Source organism: Erithacus rubecula (assembly GCF_903797595.1).
Source record: "Erithacus rubecula genome assembly, chromosome: 6".
Lineage (NCBI taxonomy): Eukaryota > Metazoa > Chordata > Aves > Passeriformes > Muscicapidae > Erithacus > Erithacus rubecula.
The window spans coordinates 91105-106717 of record NC_136688.1 but is presented as its reverse complement, the minus strand read 5'-3'; the positions used below and the strand labels follow the sequence as shown (position 1 = coordinate 106717).

The 15613-nt window shown below is 39.8% G+C and overlaps 1 protein-coding gene across 1 annotated transcript in view; it reads left to right on the top strand.

The window, feature by feature from the left end:
• LDLRAD3 (low density lipoprotein receptor class A domain containing 3) overlaps positions 1–15360 on the top strand; it is a gene marked incomplete at its 5' end in the record, with an annotated part of 104182 nt that extends 88822 nt beyond the window's left edge. The window contains 2 exons of the mRNA XM_079309978.1: positions 8935–9280; positions 10600–15360. Of these exons, the coding sequence (XP_079166104.1) occupies positions 8935–9280; positions 10600–10861 (608 nt within the window). The 3' untranslated portion in view covers positions 10862–15360. The remainder of the gene's footprint in view (positions 1–8934; positions 9281–10599) is intronic.
• Between the last annotated feature and the right edge of the window lie 253 nt (positions 15361–15613).

Genomic DNA, 15613 nt, shown 5'->3' with positions numbered 1-15613 from the left:
AAGTGGTGTTATTTCTGACTGCAGCCAGTGTTTACATTCAGGACTCTCAGAGGTCTCAGGATATTTCCAAAGCACACCTAGACCATTGTTAACCCGATGGGATCTGTTCCAGTGCTGCATTCTCCTTGCCACTTTGCAAGTTGCACCTCACACCAGAGCTACACATGTAGGTAGTAAGTTATTGTGGTGCTTTGCCTTTGGGGGTAAACAGTTCAAATTCAACCTGGTTTGTAGATATTTAAATATTTGTGGGACTTTTTATATTCTTCAGATAAACTTTTGAGGAACTCTCCTGAGGACATTCAAGAATGATAGTTCCATCAGAGTGGTCGGTGTAACTGGAAATCTAAAGGCATGGAGGCATGTGGTGCTACTGCTGTTTATTCACTGACAGAGGTGACAGTTCTAATCATTTAGATGTATGAGATAAAGCTCTGATTTCTCACATTAATAATTTGGGACTCCTGCCTGCAGTGTTTGAAAGCCCTGTACTTACATTGTTAGAGCAGGCATGCTTTTGATTCTCATTCATTTCAAACTTCTCTATTTAAAAATATTAAAAGCTTCCTTGCAATGTTTTCTTCAGCCTAAACAATCCCTTCTGGTAGTTGGTGTCTATATGGGCATCTGATAATTCTACACCAAGCTCTGATCCACCTTTGCTTTTTTTTTGTGTGTGATGTCCTGAGCTGGATATATACTCAAGCACACACCTTGCTAGAGCTAGTTTCTGTTGGGGTTGTATCTCACTGCCAGTGAACATGCTGTTCCTTGCTGATACCTGATCCTGCTGACACGTGATCCTGACCATTTCTGCTTTTTCTAAGTAATTTTCAATTTTGATCTCATCTAGCAGTGTTGCTGTTGCCTCACAGCAAGCTGAATAAGAATTCTGTGCCATTCAGGTAATTACTGAATAGTTCAGGTTCAGAGCAGAGCCTTCAGGACCCTCCTGAAAAGCTTTCAATTTTCTAGTGAGCCACTGTCAGCCACAGCCTTTGGATGTTTCCCTCCCACTCCCTGTTTTCAGTGTCATCTTTTCTGATCAATTGAGATTTTTATCAGGAGATGAAAAGCACATGTTTATCTTCTTCCTGCTGTTAATGCCTTCCAGATGCTTGTTAGTGTCCCATTTGTGTACACTAGCTTTCAAATGCAGCTTTTTTCTTTTTCTTCTCTTTGCCTCATTTGCTTTTCTGTTTTTTCTTCCTCTCTCTTTCTCTGGCATTTAACAGTCTGGGTCTTGTGATCAGGAAGGCCAGAAAGGGCTATGCAATAGCTACTTTCACAGCCAATTGCTGTCATCTCTGCTGTTATACTTTGCTTTCTTTTCCCCCCCCCCCCCGTTGTATGTATGTACAAATAATATTTAAGGAGATATTTAGAATTTTATTTGCAGCCAGGTACAATGTTTGTTAAGACCTTCCTGAAGCTTCTGAGGCCACTGTTTGGCAAGAGTTTCTTGAGTTTACAAAGTTTGTGGCTAAAAGGAAACGTTAGTTTGTATGTCAAACAATTGTGATGCAAAGTCAGGATAATTTTAAGAGGCAAAGCATCTTCTAGTGTAATTTCACACAGGTTGTCTGTTGGAGCCAAGCACTGAGCTTCTTCTTGGTTTGGACTGTCTACCCACATCACTCAGTTTTAGTCTTCTTTTCCTCTCCAGTCTCCTTTTGATTCCTAGAGCCAGAGGGTAGCCTGCAGCCTCTTGTTGGAATGGATTTGCTGTTGGTTTCTTCTGTGGCATCCTGGAGGCAGTCTTTGCAGGGGCGTTGAATAGGTGTGAATGAATGGGTGATGTGAAAGGTGATCCTAGGAAAGGGATTTAGGTGACCTGGAAGGTATTGTCTGTCTCTGTGGATTTGGTTCTTCTTTTACTCAAGATCACAACTGCTCATGATTTCTGGGTTGTTAGTATCTTGAACCAGCAAAGCCATGTGTATCTGACAACATCTCTTCCTTACAATTCTAGAAAAAAAATGGGATTGACAATATTAATATGTGAAACAGGGCATAGACACTGTACTAGCACTTTTTCAAAAATCAGAGCCATTAAAATACAGTTCTTGAACAATTAGACTAAATTTATAAACTGATTATAAACTTACTCTACAATAGATTTAAATCACACTTAAGCAGTATTTCTTGCCATGTATACCTGACTGCAGGCTCCATAAATCCTGCACCACATTTCTTCAAGCCTTATTATCCTTCTTATGCTCCAGCTGTTCAAAGTACTAATCAACACCCAGGAAAAAGTTAATGTGCACGTTCTAGCTGAGCACTGTGTGTCTCTTCTTGCCAGCCTCCAGAATAAGCACTATAAAAATGTAATTCAGCTGTCCTGCACAGCATCCCACGTTCAGCTTTTTCCAGACATTCTGTTGAAATAACATGCATTTTTTCAGGCATGTAGGTCACTCAAGATAAATTAATTGTTAACAGTTTTGCAATGGGTGTAATTTAGTTTCAGAGTTGATAGATGATAGTAATAAAAACATTTCATCCACAAATTTTCATTTTAATTAGTTTACTTTTTGGCTTTATTTTTTGGGTTTTTCTGCCTCCTAGATATTCATATGATTCCAAGGAATGTTAGCAGAGTATGTCATGCAAACTTGGATTTGAAACACTTACGGAATAGGAGAGGCAAAGCCACCCATGGCCTTTGCCAAACCTGTTTCCCTTCATACTTTTGACTTGGAACTGTACTGAAGACCTTTCAAAATTAATCAAGGTAGGGCATGCCTTTGCACTGGCAGGGAGCTGTCAGAATGTCCAGGCTCTTACCTGGCTCAGAGCTCCAATTAACCTTTGCAGAATACAGGACTGTGCACTTGTGCACAAATTTGCCAGTGTTGCCAAGGTTATTTGGTAGAAAATAGTATGCTTTAGTTAAAGAAGTGAAGATGAAGCTGATGTTACAGAATCAAGGAATCACTCTGATTGGAAGGGACCTCTTGAATGTCTCTAGAGAGGGAGATGCCATGATTTCCTTGGACAGCCTGTTCCAATGCTCTGCCACCCTCAGTGTAAAAGAATTCTTTCTCACGATGAGATGGAATTTCTTGTATTTTAGTGGATGTCCATTACTCCTTAAATATTGGAGACTGAGTACACTTGGGTCTTGCTGGTTGAATTTCACAGTTCTGTTAACTTCTCCAAGTTAACTTTCAAGACTATTATGTACTGCTCATTAATGGTGCACAAGAGATTACACAGCAAGCAGAGACCCCAAACCTGGACTTATATGCAGTTGGGGAGTACTGTTTGAGTCTGGAGTATCTCTTGGGAGATTGAAGGAAAGAGCAGGTTATGCTTTAGGATTAGTGGCTATTATCTCTAACTTAGGCACCTTCTTTGAACTGAACTAGAGCCTGGGAGATGTGTGGTTGTCATGTGTCTCAGCAAGAGCACCAGGAAGCAGATTCTTGATTTATTTTATAAACTTGATCTACCAAAGAGCCTTCTGGTGGGTTCAGTTAGAGATTTTCCTTCTGCAGAGCAGGTTTAATTTAGTGCTTGGAAGGGGCCAATGGTAGCACAAGACCCTAAAACTTGCAGTGCCCCAGACTCTTCCTGAGTGGCATCTTCTGTCATAAAATGTTACAAAAACTCCATAGTAACTAATTTCATGGTAACCTTCTTGATGGCGACCATCCATAAGGAGAAAGAGGAGACTGACAGGACAAAGTTCTTCCTCTTTATGTTCTACCCCTGCTTTTGGGCCTGGGTTTTGCACTGGCTATGATTTAATCAAAGTATTCAACTATCTTATCACGTGTCCAGGAACTGCTGCATAGATCAGTGCTGGAGTAATCCTAAATTACATTTGAGTAACACTTTAATTTCCTCGTTGGGCTCCATCTAGCTGCCAAGTCTGGACCTTTTGTTTCTGTGCTTTATGGCAGGTTTTGGCTTTGCAGGTTCTTACATTGCTGCCAAGTTAATTTTAGAACTTTAGTTGCCATGACTACTACTAAGTATTTCTTAGTTCTCTACTTATTTGCTCAGTTTGCTGCTTTTCTTTTCTTTGTGTGTGTGCAGTGCATGGAGTAATTATCCTAGCCTGCAGAAGATAAAAAAGGATGGCATGTGAGAGGTGAGGCTCTTGATCTTCAGGCTGACTCAGCTGCTCTTTTAGAGCAGCTGCAAAGACTTGAAAGCACAGCTCTTGTAGCGCGTGGTCAGGATGAGGATTTGAGTCTGGGAAGGAAGGCACTGGTAATGCACTCATTCTGGTGCACTGAATGAGACATGCTGGCACTGCTGCTAATTCTGCTGACTGCTACTGTCCTTGGGTTTATCTGTGTCTTGCTGGCTACTTGTATAACTATATATAGTTCCAAGTCTTATGCTTAGCTTTACATTCTTAAACAATAACCATATGTGAACAATAAATGCTGTTTTGCTCAGAACTTCTGAAGTGCATTATACAGAGAAATTCTGTTTCATTGCTCAGAGCTCAAGTTGTTACACTAATACCAATAGTGATGTAAAATATATATATATATATATCTATGTACAGCTAACAAGTTGATATCAAGAGGTCCTACTGTGTTTATGCAGGCAAGGTCATTACTGTCTTTCAAGTCACCTGAAAGAACAGGTAAAGACAGAGCATCCAGTGGCATTTAAGAGTTCTGGTTAATATTTGTAACACTTAAACTTTTCAGGAAAGTGTAGTTCTTGTTAATATGAAAGAGCTTCGGAGAATGTCCTGAGAACATGAGAACATCACTATCTAGTTTTCAGGTGAGGATAGCCAGGCAAGGAGCCAGGCAGAGGTGGAGAAAATCACCTGATGGGCAACTTCAAGAGCTGGGAATAGATCCACCCTTTGCTCCAGTTTCTCGGATTGAGGGCCTTCTTTTTGCTGTGTTTCTGATCTGTGGGCATTAGGGACACTTGTGATTAGCAGGGAGTTAACCTTGGTGACATTTGAAGCCAGGATGTCTGTGTAGATGGCTATTGTCTGTCTTTGTCTATGAAGCCATCACTGTTATAGACATATCTGGAAGAACTTCATCCTTGTGGCCTCCCAGAAACCTTATCCATTTACCAAGTACCTGTTAAGCAAAGATGTAATCATATTGTATTTCTCTGGCCAATTCCCATAGATAAGGTCTGTTTAGTATGTGTAACACCTCCATTAGTGAATCTCTCTTGTGTGCCTGAAACAGAGAAAGCCATAGCAGGGCAAAAACACACTCTGAATGCAGTTGAAAACAAATCCTTGTCTCTGGTGTCTATGGGAACTGTGAAGCTGTTCAGGAGGGGAACAATGGTAACCTAGCATGAGACTTCATGAGGTTAAGGTGCTGTGTTGTCTGAAAGAGGTCTTGTTTGTAACACTGAGAAGGGCAATAGGGGATAAAAAGATAACACAGTTAGAAAAACTTCACTAGAATAAAGACTATTCTGAGAGTTCAGTGCACAAAAATATATGTGAGACTTGTTTTGCCACATAAAATCATGAAGGATGAAAAATCTTATAGGAGTTTTGGAGACTTAGCTGGGTGCCCTAAGAACTCCAAACACAGAAAGTAAATAGTGTGCAGAGGCTCTGTCTGTCTGCATTTGATTTTTGTTGTCTTTAACCTTCCAAGCTGCAGCTTTGCACTTTAACCAGTTGGAATTTAAATGTGTTGTTACAGTAGCATCTTTGTTGGAGATGGACCGTGACTCGTGCTCATTAAGGCTACAGATGTCTGCTCAGATTATTTATTTCAAAAGCTTTTTCTCCAATGAACTGTGAAAAGCCAGGCTTGAGCAGAGGATTGTGAAAGATAAAATAATAGCCTCTCATCCCTGTGTCTGGCAGACTCAATGCAGTTGCTCTCAGATCTTTCTTAAACTTTAAGACAGGAAATTTGTTCACAGTCAATAAAATAGACCTCTGAGCACAACCTGCTATGTTTCCTTTATCAGTATTTTCCTAAATTATTCACAAGGCTTTTTACACTCCAAAAATCTCTAATCTGTGAATTCAGCATTTCCCAGATACTAGGGTTTAATAGGCATAAGTGGCATTGATAAACTGTTTATATGTGGCATGATAGAAAACGGGTCTTCTTAAGGGAAAAAAGGAGGAAGTAATAAATACTCCATGAATTTAAATTAAATTTGCTTGCCCATTCAGTCATTTTCATAAATTTTCACTTAGTAGTACAGCAGATAGAACTTTTTAAACCTTCCTGGATAATGCCTGCTTCTCCTGGGAGAGGATAACTGAATTACCAAGAAATTCAGTTCAGTGACTTCTGTGATGTGTAAACATTTGCTGAAAGTTATTAGAGCAGAGCTAAAGAGTCATGGATTTTGTTTCCTTAAGCAGTCGTGCATGTCCAGCTGAGTTTTCAGGTGTTCTCTGTATCTCACTTTCTCCCTTTTACATCAAGTGCAAAATGGATAGAGGTTCATCAGTCAGTCTCACCTCAGCACCCCTCATTCCCTTCCAAACAGCTGAATATTCATCAGGCTCTACAAAAAACAAACAAACCACAGAGTGTTATCAAGGAGTTCTAAAAAGTTACTTATTCCAATATGATCAGGTATATAGGAAAACAAAGTAAAAACTTGATGTAAAAGTCTCCTGTATGCAAAAGTCTCCTGCCTCATTAGCCACAGTAATCCCAAAACTCAAGAACAGCATGTTAACTGCAAAGTTACCCCAAATCTCTGCAAAATATGTCTATGGTTGTATGAAAATTGTTGTTAAACTAGATAAGAGATGTTTTGTTTCAGACTGTTCTAAAGCTGTTCATCAGATCTCATCTGACTTTCGACAAAGCAGTTTTACTTCAGCAATCTAGTTAACTTTTTTGGATTTATACAACTAGTTCTTGTAAGACCTAGAAGGTGCTATCCTAAACAGGTGGATAACATGAAAAGTTTGGGAAAAAATGTTCATTGATAATTCACATCTCATTTTTCTTCCCTTTTAGTAAGATGGACACTATACAGAGAAGAAACTGTGCTGCTGCAGAATGAGCCTATGGTAACTAATTAGTTCTCATCAGGTCTGCAAAGGCATCCTGTTTTCAGCCTTATGCCAATGCACTGCAACCACTGAGCCAAGTTGAATGAGAGTCTTGTGGTATTTTACTGAGATATCATAATAGATTTACCTTCCTTGCACTTGCTGCAGGTAGTAGTATTCATCCCTGGGTCAGTTCTTGCAGATAAACTTCTTGATGTTTGCATAAAAATGATCTGCTTGTCATTATATTCCCTGTGCTGGCCCTTGTCTGTGATACATGATATGAATTCTTTTCTCAGCTGTTGAATTTAGGGAGTGTATTGAAGGAGCCAGAGTAATATGTGATGAGCTGTAATTAAAATTACTAATGCATGTCAATTCCTTTCCTTCCTCCTGCTTTCATTTACATTCCTCATGCAGACTTGGTTTGCCTTGCTGAGTGAGCCGGAGACCAAATGTTGACTGGAAACAGTGATTTCTGCTTTCTCTAGCACAGTTACACAGGGAAATAAAGTTAGCAAAAATCCTCCCTGAGGTGTTGCACTAAGTATCAGGAAAAGTCTGGCTTGCAGCAGCCTGCAAAGCTCTGGTTTGTGGTTGTAGTGGCATCATCAGTGGAACAGCTCTATCTGAGTGTAGTTTTCATAGTTGGTAGCAGGGCCAAAAATCACAGAATAATTTGGATTGGAATGAACCATAAAGACAATATTGTTCAAACCCCCTGCTATGAGCAGGGACACATCCCACTAGACCAGGTTGGTTAAAACCCCATTTAGCCTGGCCTTGAGCACTTCCAGGGATGGGGCAGCCACATCTTCTCTGAGCAACCTGTTCCAGTGCCTCACTACTCTCATAGTGAAGAAATCATGTTTTCTTAGTTCTGATACGGTCTTTTTTCCCCATCTCATCTCATCTCTTATGAAAGTATCTATGCTTTAAAATTGAGATGTTTAAAGCTTTAGCCATTTTATGTTGTATTATCTTATTGACAAATGCAGAAGCTGGTTTTAATGATGCTGGAAATTGTGCTTTAGTGTTTAACCATGGAAGTAAACCACCAAAATCAAATATTGAGAGAGATACCTAAGGCATCTTGATGAAAACAATGGGTGCTTGAGTAAAGGCCTTCCATTATGCTGAGCACAGTCAGTGTATATTTCCTTATCTGTTGTTAAAGTATTATGTTAGTGGCTCTGTTGCAATTCTGAATGACTGAAAAACAGTTTTGCTTGATAAGGAAAAGAAAGGAAAATCATATGCCAAGACTTACTGTGCCAGTCTTCTGCAGTAGGAAGTTAAGAATTTGGATGGATCATGCTCTTATAATTGTGTGGATTTGGGGTTCTGTTTGTTTGGTTTGGTATGGTTTTTACTCAGCCTCATATTTTTCTTGAGGTAGATGAATGTCAGAATAGTCTGTCTGTGGCTATAAGGAATTACAGGGTTCACAGAAAGAGGAATTTCTGCCCAAAAATATATTGCTCAATGGCTGCATGATCTTGTGAACATGGGACTTAAATGGTATCACAGGAATGTAAAGAAAAAAAGTGTTGTGCCTTCTACATCTCTGATTCTACTGAGCTTTGCCAGGTGCAGCTGAGGTACTGTGGTTGTGCCTTGGAACTGGGTGTCTGACCTCTGGAAACAAAAGCTATGACTGCTAGGTAGGGGTGGGGGAGATACTCCCATGATAATGCTCATGCTTCCTACTATGATGTGTATTTTCCTCTTTCTCAATTTGTCTCTCCCTAGTAGTTTGTGTTGGCACTACTGTGTTGAGGAGGGACTGAGGGATACTCTGCCAATCTGCAATTTGCATGCATGTGTTTTTAATAAGCTCATTTTTCAGAATCTGAAGGAAAAAGGAAAACTTTATTTTGTCACACAGCGTAGGCCAAAAGCAGTTTTATACCGAATCCAGTCTCAGGCTTCCTTTTCCTTCTGTCTTGCAGAGGCAGGCAGCGGCCAAGATTACGTGACCTCCGAGAACCAGCTGCTTTACTACCCGAGCATCACCTACGCCATCATTGGCAGCTCGGTGATTTTCGTGCTGGTGGTGGCCTTCCTGGCCCTGGTGCTGCACCACCAGCGCAAGCGCAACAACCTGATGACGCTGCCGGTGCACCGGCTGCAGCACCCCGTGCTGCTGTCCCGCCTCGTGGTGCTCGACCACCCGCACCACTGCAGCGTCACCTACAACGTCAACAACGGCGTCCAGTACGTGGCCAGCCAGCCCTACCCCGGGCCCCTGGAGCTGGACTCCCCCCCGTCCTACTCAGAGGCCGTGCTCGACCAAAGGTATGTCCAGGAGCTCCTGCCCAGGAGAATGTATCACTTGTCTAGTAGTGGTCGCCTGTGCCAGTCTGCAATGAAAATGTGGAGACTGAATTTGGAGTTTCACCAAAAAAACCCAGCTAAGTTGTAGGTCATAACTGCAAAAATACAGTCCTGGTCATTTACGAGAAGTATATAAAGGTGAGATAGTTCTTCAATTCTTGTATAAAGAAATTGTATAATTCTTCTGTTCTGCACTGCTTTACCTTTTAACAGGAGAAGAACAGAACTCTTCTTAATTTAAATGGCTGAAAGTGCTTTGAAGTTTGGTGTGGGTGTGGCTTGTTTATGATGCTTTTGTAGTAATATAATTATGACACTGGTTTTATTTGTAGATAATTAACCTTCATTTTAAACTGTCTGTAAAGTCTTTCCAAACAAAATTTGTAAGCAGACATCCTCTCTACATAAAAAGGATACAGTACAAACCTTAACAATTCAGATTGTTCACTATCACCCTGTTGGTATTTTTAGTATGAACTGTGGGATTTAAGAATAGTCTGCAAGTCCCTTGTCTTAATGTTGACTTTCATAATAATGATATATTTTCATTATTAAGGACAAATAAATGAGGAGGTGTCCAGATTGTAATCACTTCTCACCTGAGCTGATAAAACCATCAGCAGTTTCAGAGCTAATTGCTCCCAGGGCCAGTTATCAATCTGCTCGACCCTTCAGTCCCTTTACTTGCTTGCTATCAGAACCAGAGAGCACTTTTCCTAAATGCAGTTCTCATCTTGCCTGTGCCTAGCAGTTGCTCTGCATGTGATCTCATGACAGCCAAAGTGATTTGTCAGTGTGGAGAATTCAGTTTGTTATTTATTTGTTGACTGTAAGCCATTAATCTCTGTCACTTAGTGGAAGTATCCTTGGAGCTTTTTTCTGTTCACATCATCATCTATAGGTGTAAATCCACCATTTACTGTTACTTCTTTTAGTATTTTCTCTGGTGTAGATGTTAAACAGAAAAGTTTTTTACCTCTTGCACAGTTGTCTTTGAGCCAGCTTTGTTGGAAGTCTATAGGCATCCAACTCATCATGTGGATTGTTAAACAGGTTGTAATTACTATGTTGCACCTTGGCCAGAAGCCTTGCATCCCAGTGCTGGTGTGGATATTTTGAAATCACCTGAATAATATGAGCAAGTTTGAGATCTCTTGATACGTGTCATAATTGAAAAGCTAAGAAATACTGTTTAGGTTTTTTTTCATCATTGGAATATTATGTACTATCTTATGTCCCATTGTTTTCAGTAACTCCTTACTCTGTTGTGTGTCTTACAGCAGACCACCTTGGTTTGACCTTCCTCCACCACCTTATTGTTCTGAATCTGAATCCCCTAGCCAGCCAGACCTTCCTCCTTACCGCTCTCGGTCGGGAAGCTTGGCCAGCACAGGCACCCCCACGGCAGAAAGTGCTGTGGGCACATCTGGCAGCTGGACCAGGGACATCCATGGCAGCGTGGATGGGCACAGAACTCTGCTGGAGAGGACAGTGGATCACAGTGATCCTCTGCTCAGCCACACTGCTGATAGAGAGGTGTAACTGCTCCAGTGGTTGGGATGGCCAGAGGGCATCTACTGTGTCTGTGTGGGTAAAGCTGCTGTGGCTAATAGGTTTCAGGGGGACATGTGCCTGAATGATGACTTGCTTTGAGTTCACACTGAGTAAATATTGGAATTTAGCATTTTGGGCTCATCAAAGACTGAGCAAGGAGAGCTAAACCTGGAGTCATATCAGTCTCCACAGTATTTCTGTGAGCAAGTTCTGGTTCAGACAAGTAAGAGAAACATCAGTGCTTTGTCAAAAGAATTGATGTGATGTATTTATTGGACTCCTTACTGTATATGAATGTATATATGTGTGTGTATAATATTTACAGAAGTTGCACATGAGAACTCTGGCAGAAGGACTCTTGTTTTCAGACTGCCTTCCATCCTGCCGACGTGGGAGCTGTTTCTTCTTACTGTCTGGTGCCAACTGGTGGCCACTGAAGCACATGAGATGCAGTCTTCTGCTTGGAGGTCTGGTGCCCAATGCCAGCCACCTGGCAGTGCCCAAATTGCAGAAAATCTCCTACTTGACCCATCTCTGTATGGCCTGTGAAGGTGGTTTAAGCTTGTTATGATGCAACAGCTCTGGCTAAGAAGGGTCTTTTTCCCCAGATGCCAGTATCTAGGCCAAATTTGCATGGGTTATCTCAGCAGCACCACAAAGGTTGGCTTGTCTGTCAAAATGTCAAGGCTGAGTACAGAGGCACTGAAGCTTCTCAAAACAACAAAGCAAGACTTCTTTTCCCGTGTGGCATAATATTACTCCATGTGTTCCCCCTTAAAAAAACCCCACAACTAAATAACAAAACAAACCCCCAGATTGTTCCAGCAAAATCTTCAACACCAAAACTAGTGTGAGGCAAACACCCAGTGGAGAAAGCTTTAATGTCAATGAGTCGTTTGTTACATTTGCAAAATACCTGAAAGCAGGTCATGCAGGGCAAGCTGTTGGGCTTGGCATCCCATCTACAGCATGTGTGTGTACATGCATGGATACACATGTGTTATACTGTGTGTAGGTATGCACACAGTGTATCACTTGGGTTCACTTCTGCTACACCACAAGAACTCTAAACTGTCAACGTTTTGTTTTTGATAAACTCATTGGTTTTCACAGTTTGCATTATTCACATTCATTTGAATACGAATAATGGTTGAAATTCTAACTTCTGCAGAAAACCAGAATTATTTATGTCTGTTATGTCCTAAGTCTTGTAATGGTCTCACTGTGTTTCAGTGCACCTTGTTGAATCACTGTCTGAAAGCACCTCCAAAGGTAAAGGTATTTAGAGTGGCAAGAGGGAAGAATCTGAGAATTTAAATGTTACTGTAGTGCCATACTTGTGCTCAGTATACAGAACACAGTGCAGTGTCTTCCTCTTGTCTGGGGAAAAATTTGCCTTGAAAAATTATTTGTATTTGTTTATCCCACATTTCCCACTCTTTCTATGTAAAAGAATGGTGTCATTAAACAGACTTTGCTGTTTAAAGGAATTGGAGAGAGCTGACTGCCCACACCTTCTGCTTCTTCCTCCCCATCTTTGTAAAATAGATTCTTTTGCCCAAAGATTACATGCTCAGAACCCAAGAATTTGGAATGTAGGTAAGGGAACAACTCAAGTTTGGTCTCAGTTCTCATAAATACACCTGAATATTTAGGGAAGGGGGTTAGGGTGTTGTTGTTTTTTGGGTTGGATTTTTTTCATTTCCAGCTCTGGAGTCTATTGAGGCAGGGACATCTTGCAGATAGATTTACAAGCACAGGTCATTCCAGGACTGAGGACATGGTGGGGAGTCCTGGAGAATTCTAATGCTGATGGGCTGGGCTGACTTTGGAAGCAGATTAAGGGCAGCTTTCATTACAGGCTTAGGCAGCCTGTGGTGAAGTGCATTGGTGAAGATGCTCCTAGGTCATTGCACAGTAATGTACAAGAGGGGTCAGATTTCATCCTTGCTGAGAACTCAAGCAATGTAATTATGCTGTCCTGCACAAAGCAGGATTTAGCTTTATTACTGACTGACCAAGGTCATAGGCAGACTGTTGTCATTGCACAGAGCTATTCACAGACAGCTATTCTTTATTTTGCAGGTAGAGCACACTCAGGTATGTGAATGAGGTAATAGTACAGGTGCAGGGGCTTGGCCTCTGTAAGAGTTCTGTTATGCTGTATCAGAATCAAACTCAATGATTTTCTGTTGCAGTTTTAGAAACTTTATATTTGTCTTGAAAACATACCATTGAAGAGTTTTTAGTACTTTCATTGTAATTAGGTGTCTTTTTAATTTTAAAGTTGCCTAAAGCTGTATTAATGAATCTAAATCTTTGTTTCCAGTATCCCTCAAACAAGCCTTCCACAGGGGATTGTATTTCACCATGTGTATTCTAAGACACCAGAGGGTATGCAGCCCAAATACTGTGCCTGTGGCATCTGAAAAATGTTGTCTTGCATTGCTAAGAAGTAGGAAAAGAGTGAATATAGCCTGTTTCTTCTGTCTTCTGTGTCAGTCACTGTCATATATGTACATATATATATTAAAAAATATACTCTTTGAGGATGTATATATTCATTTAATCTTTGCATTAAGATAATCCATCTGGACTTCTAAAAAAGGAAAAAACATTCTTAATGGTTTTATGTTTTCCCTTCCAGCTAAGGGTGTATTTATCTTTGTATAGGAATCTTCTAGTTTTTGAGAACACAGCTTAAAAGGAGATTGTGCCTTTCTGTTTGAATGTTGATTGGAAAAGTTGTTACCTGCATTTCTGGGTGTTACGTATCATTGTCTAGATCCAAAAAGAGCAACAAGTCTTGTCTTCCTCTTCATTGTTACTTATGGGGACCACTGTACTTTAAGGACTACAGCAGTTCAGTATCTTGTTCCAAAAAGGCATGCTAAAACTTGGGGTGGCTCATCTTACTCCAGTTTTCTGGTCTGTAGAACAAGTTTGCTAGGCTGTTTTTTTTGGAAATTGCTGTAGTATCACACAGAAATTGTTTATGATGTGTCACTTCTAGTGTGTTAATACAGCATTACACTGCATTATTCAGTGAAATCCTTGGGAAATGTGCTGATGAAATTAAATATTTCATTGAAAATCCTGCAGCCTGTAAGGCTGAAGTTAAATGTTCATCCAATACGACATGGTAGGGTTTCTTTTCAGTAACATGTAGAATTGGAATTGATCATTCTATTGTATGCAATTGTTCTTAACCTTTTAGTTTGATGTTAGTCATCCAAGAGCTTTCCCTTCTGCTTAGTATTTAAACAATTGGATATTATTTCAAAGACTGTCTTACAAAAGTGAAATCAATTAAAGTTCTCTTCAAGAGCCAAATTCTGTTTCTACATTTGTACTGAGTGGTGACCACTGTATTGAGTAGTTCTCAGTGCAGCTATTAATATATTTGAACAAAAGAGTTTGAAGAACTCTATTTAAAGTAAATGAAGGCATGTTGGGAAGAAGGTAATTTAAAAATAAATAAACAAAATTCAGAGCTTCAAGTGTATGTAACCTCTGCTGAAATCAGAGTATTGTGTGTTTAAAATCAAGCCATTACTGATTGTTTGATAGTAATCAAACTGAAGTTCCTTGTAAGGTAAATTACCATTTACCTCTCTGGTATTGGAAATGGAAAACTGGCACTAATGCTTTTAAAAGAGAGCCTGTGAATAATTTTCTTGGCTCTTGTCTGCAGTGGCATGCACAAAGACACTGACTGCATTGCAATTTTTAAATAACTGCATTCCTTCTTCCTACTTTTAAGCCAGATCAGTTTTATTTACACCACTTCACTTTGATACAGCAAATAGGGCCCTTGTGATAGATTTAAAAACTAAGTGGAGGAAAGAGATGACTCTCACTTTAATTAGTGCTGCAGCTTGTTAATCTTGTGCTCTTTACTTTTAGACATCTTAGCAAAGACAAATGGTTTTAGTAGATAAGGAAAACAATTAACGATGAAAAGGATGGAAGGACACTGATTCTGGTTTTTAATGAATATTTAAAATTTATAAATGAAGAAAAAATTTAATGCTGTATTTTTAATGTGGTAATCAAATGACAAGTACTGTTTTTAACTGTTGCTTATTGGAAACTACTTTGCATATAATGCCTGAAACTAAAATGGTAAGACAAGGGCTTTTCTTGCAGGTCATATTAGATCTACAATATGTTTTTCTATCAATACACTGTTGTATTACACCCATGGACTAAAATATGGACTGCAGGAAGAATTTCAATACTGTGCTGGATTCTGCTTGAATGTATCCCAGTACAGGACTGTGGCCTTTATTTGTCTCTTTTTTTTTTTTTTTTTTTTTTTTCCCCTGATTTGAGGGGTTTTGTCAACTTGAAATGGAGAAGTTACTTAAATGCTTTAATGGAGGTACGTTGAAAGCCAGCCTTATTTTAAACTTTTGTAAACTGGAAATCTTCAAAAATGTATTCTGTATTCCTGAATAAAATTGATGTTTTAATACTGTTCACAAGTGAGCATGTCCCCGTCTCATAAAGTCTCAGTTGTTCTGGTTTTATAGCCTCCTATGTGAGGTGTCTTATGACTTTTTGTATTCCATGGTAAGTTTTGTTAACTCTTTGTGGGTTTTAAATACATTTTTTAAGCAAAGTGATATTGGAAACTCACATGTGCCTGTATGTATAAAAATCTGCTGGTCCATATTTATACAAATGAAAATTGCTTAATATCATAATTTCTCATTTTGCTGTACCATTTGTGTTATC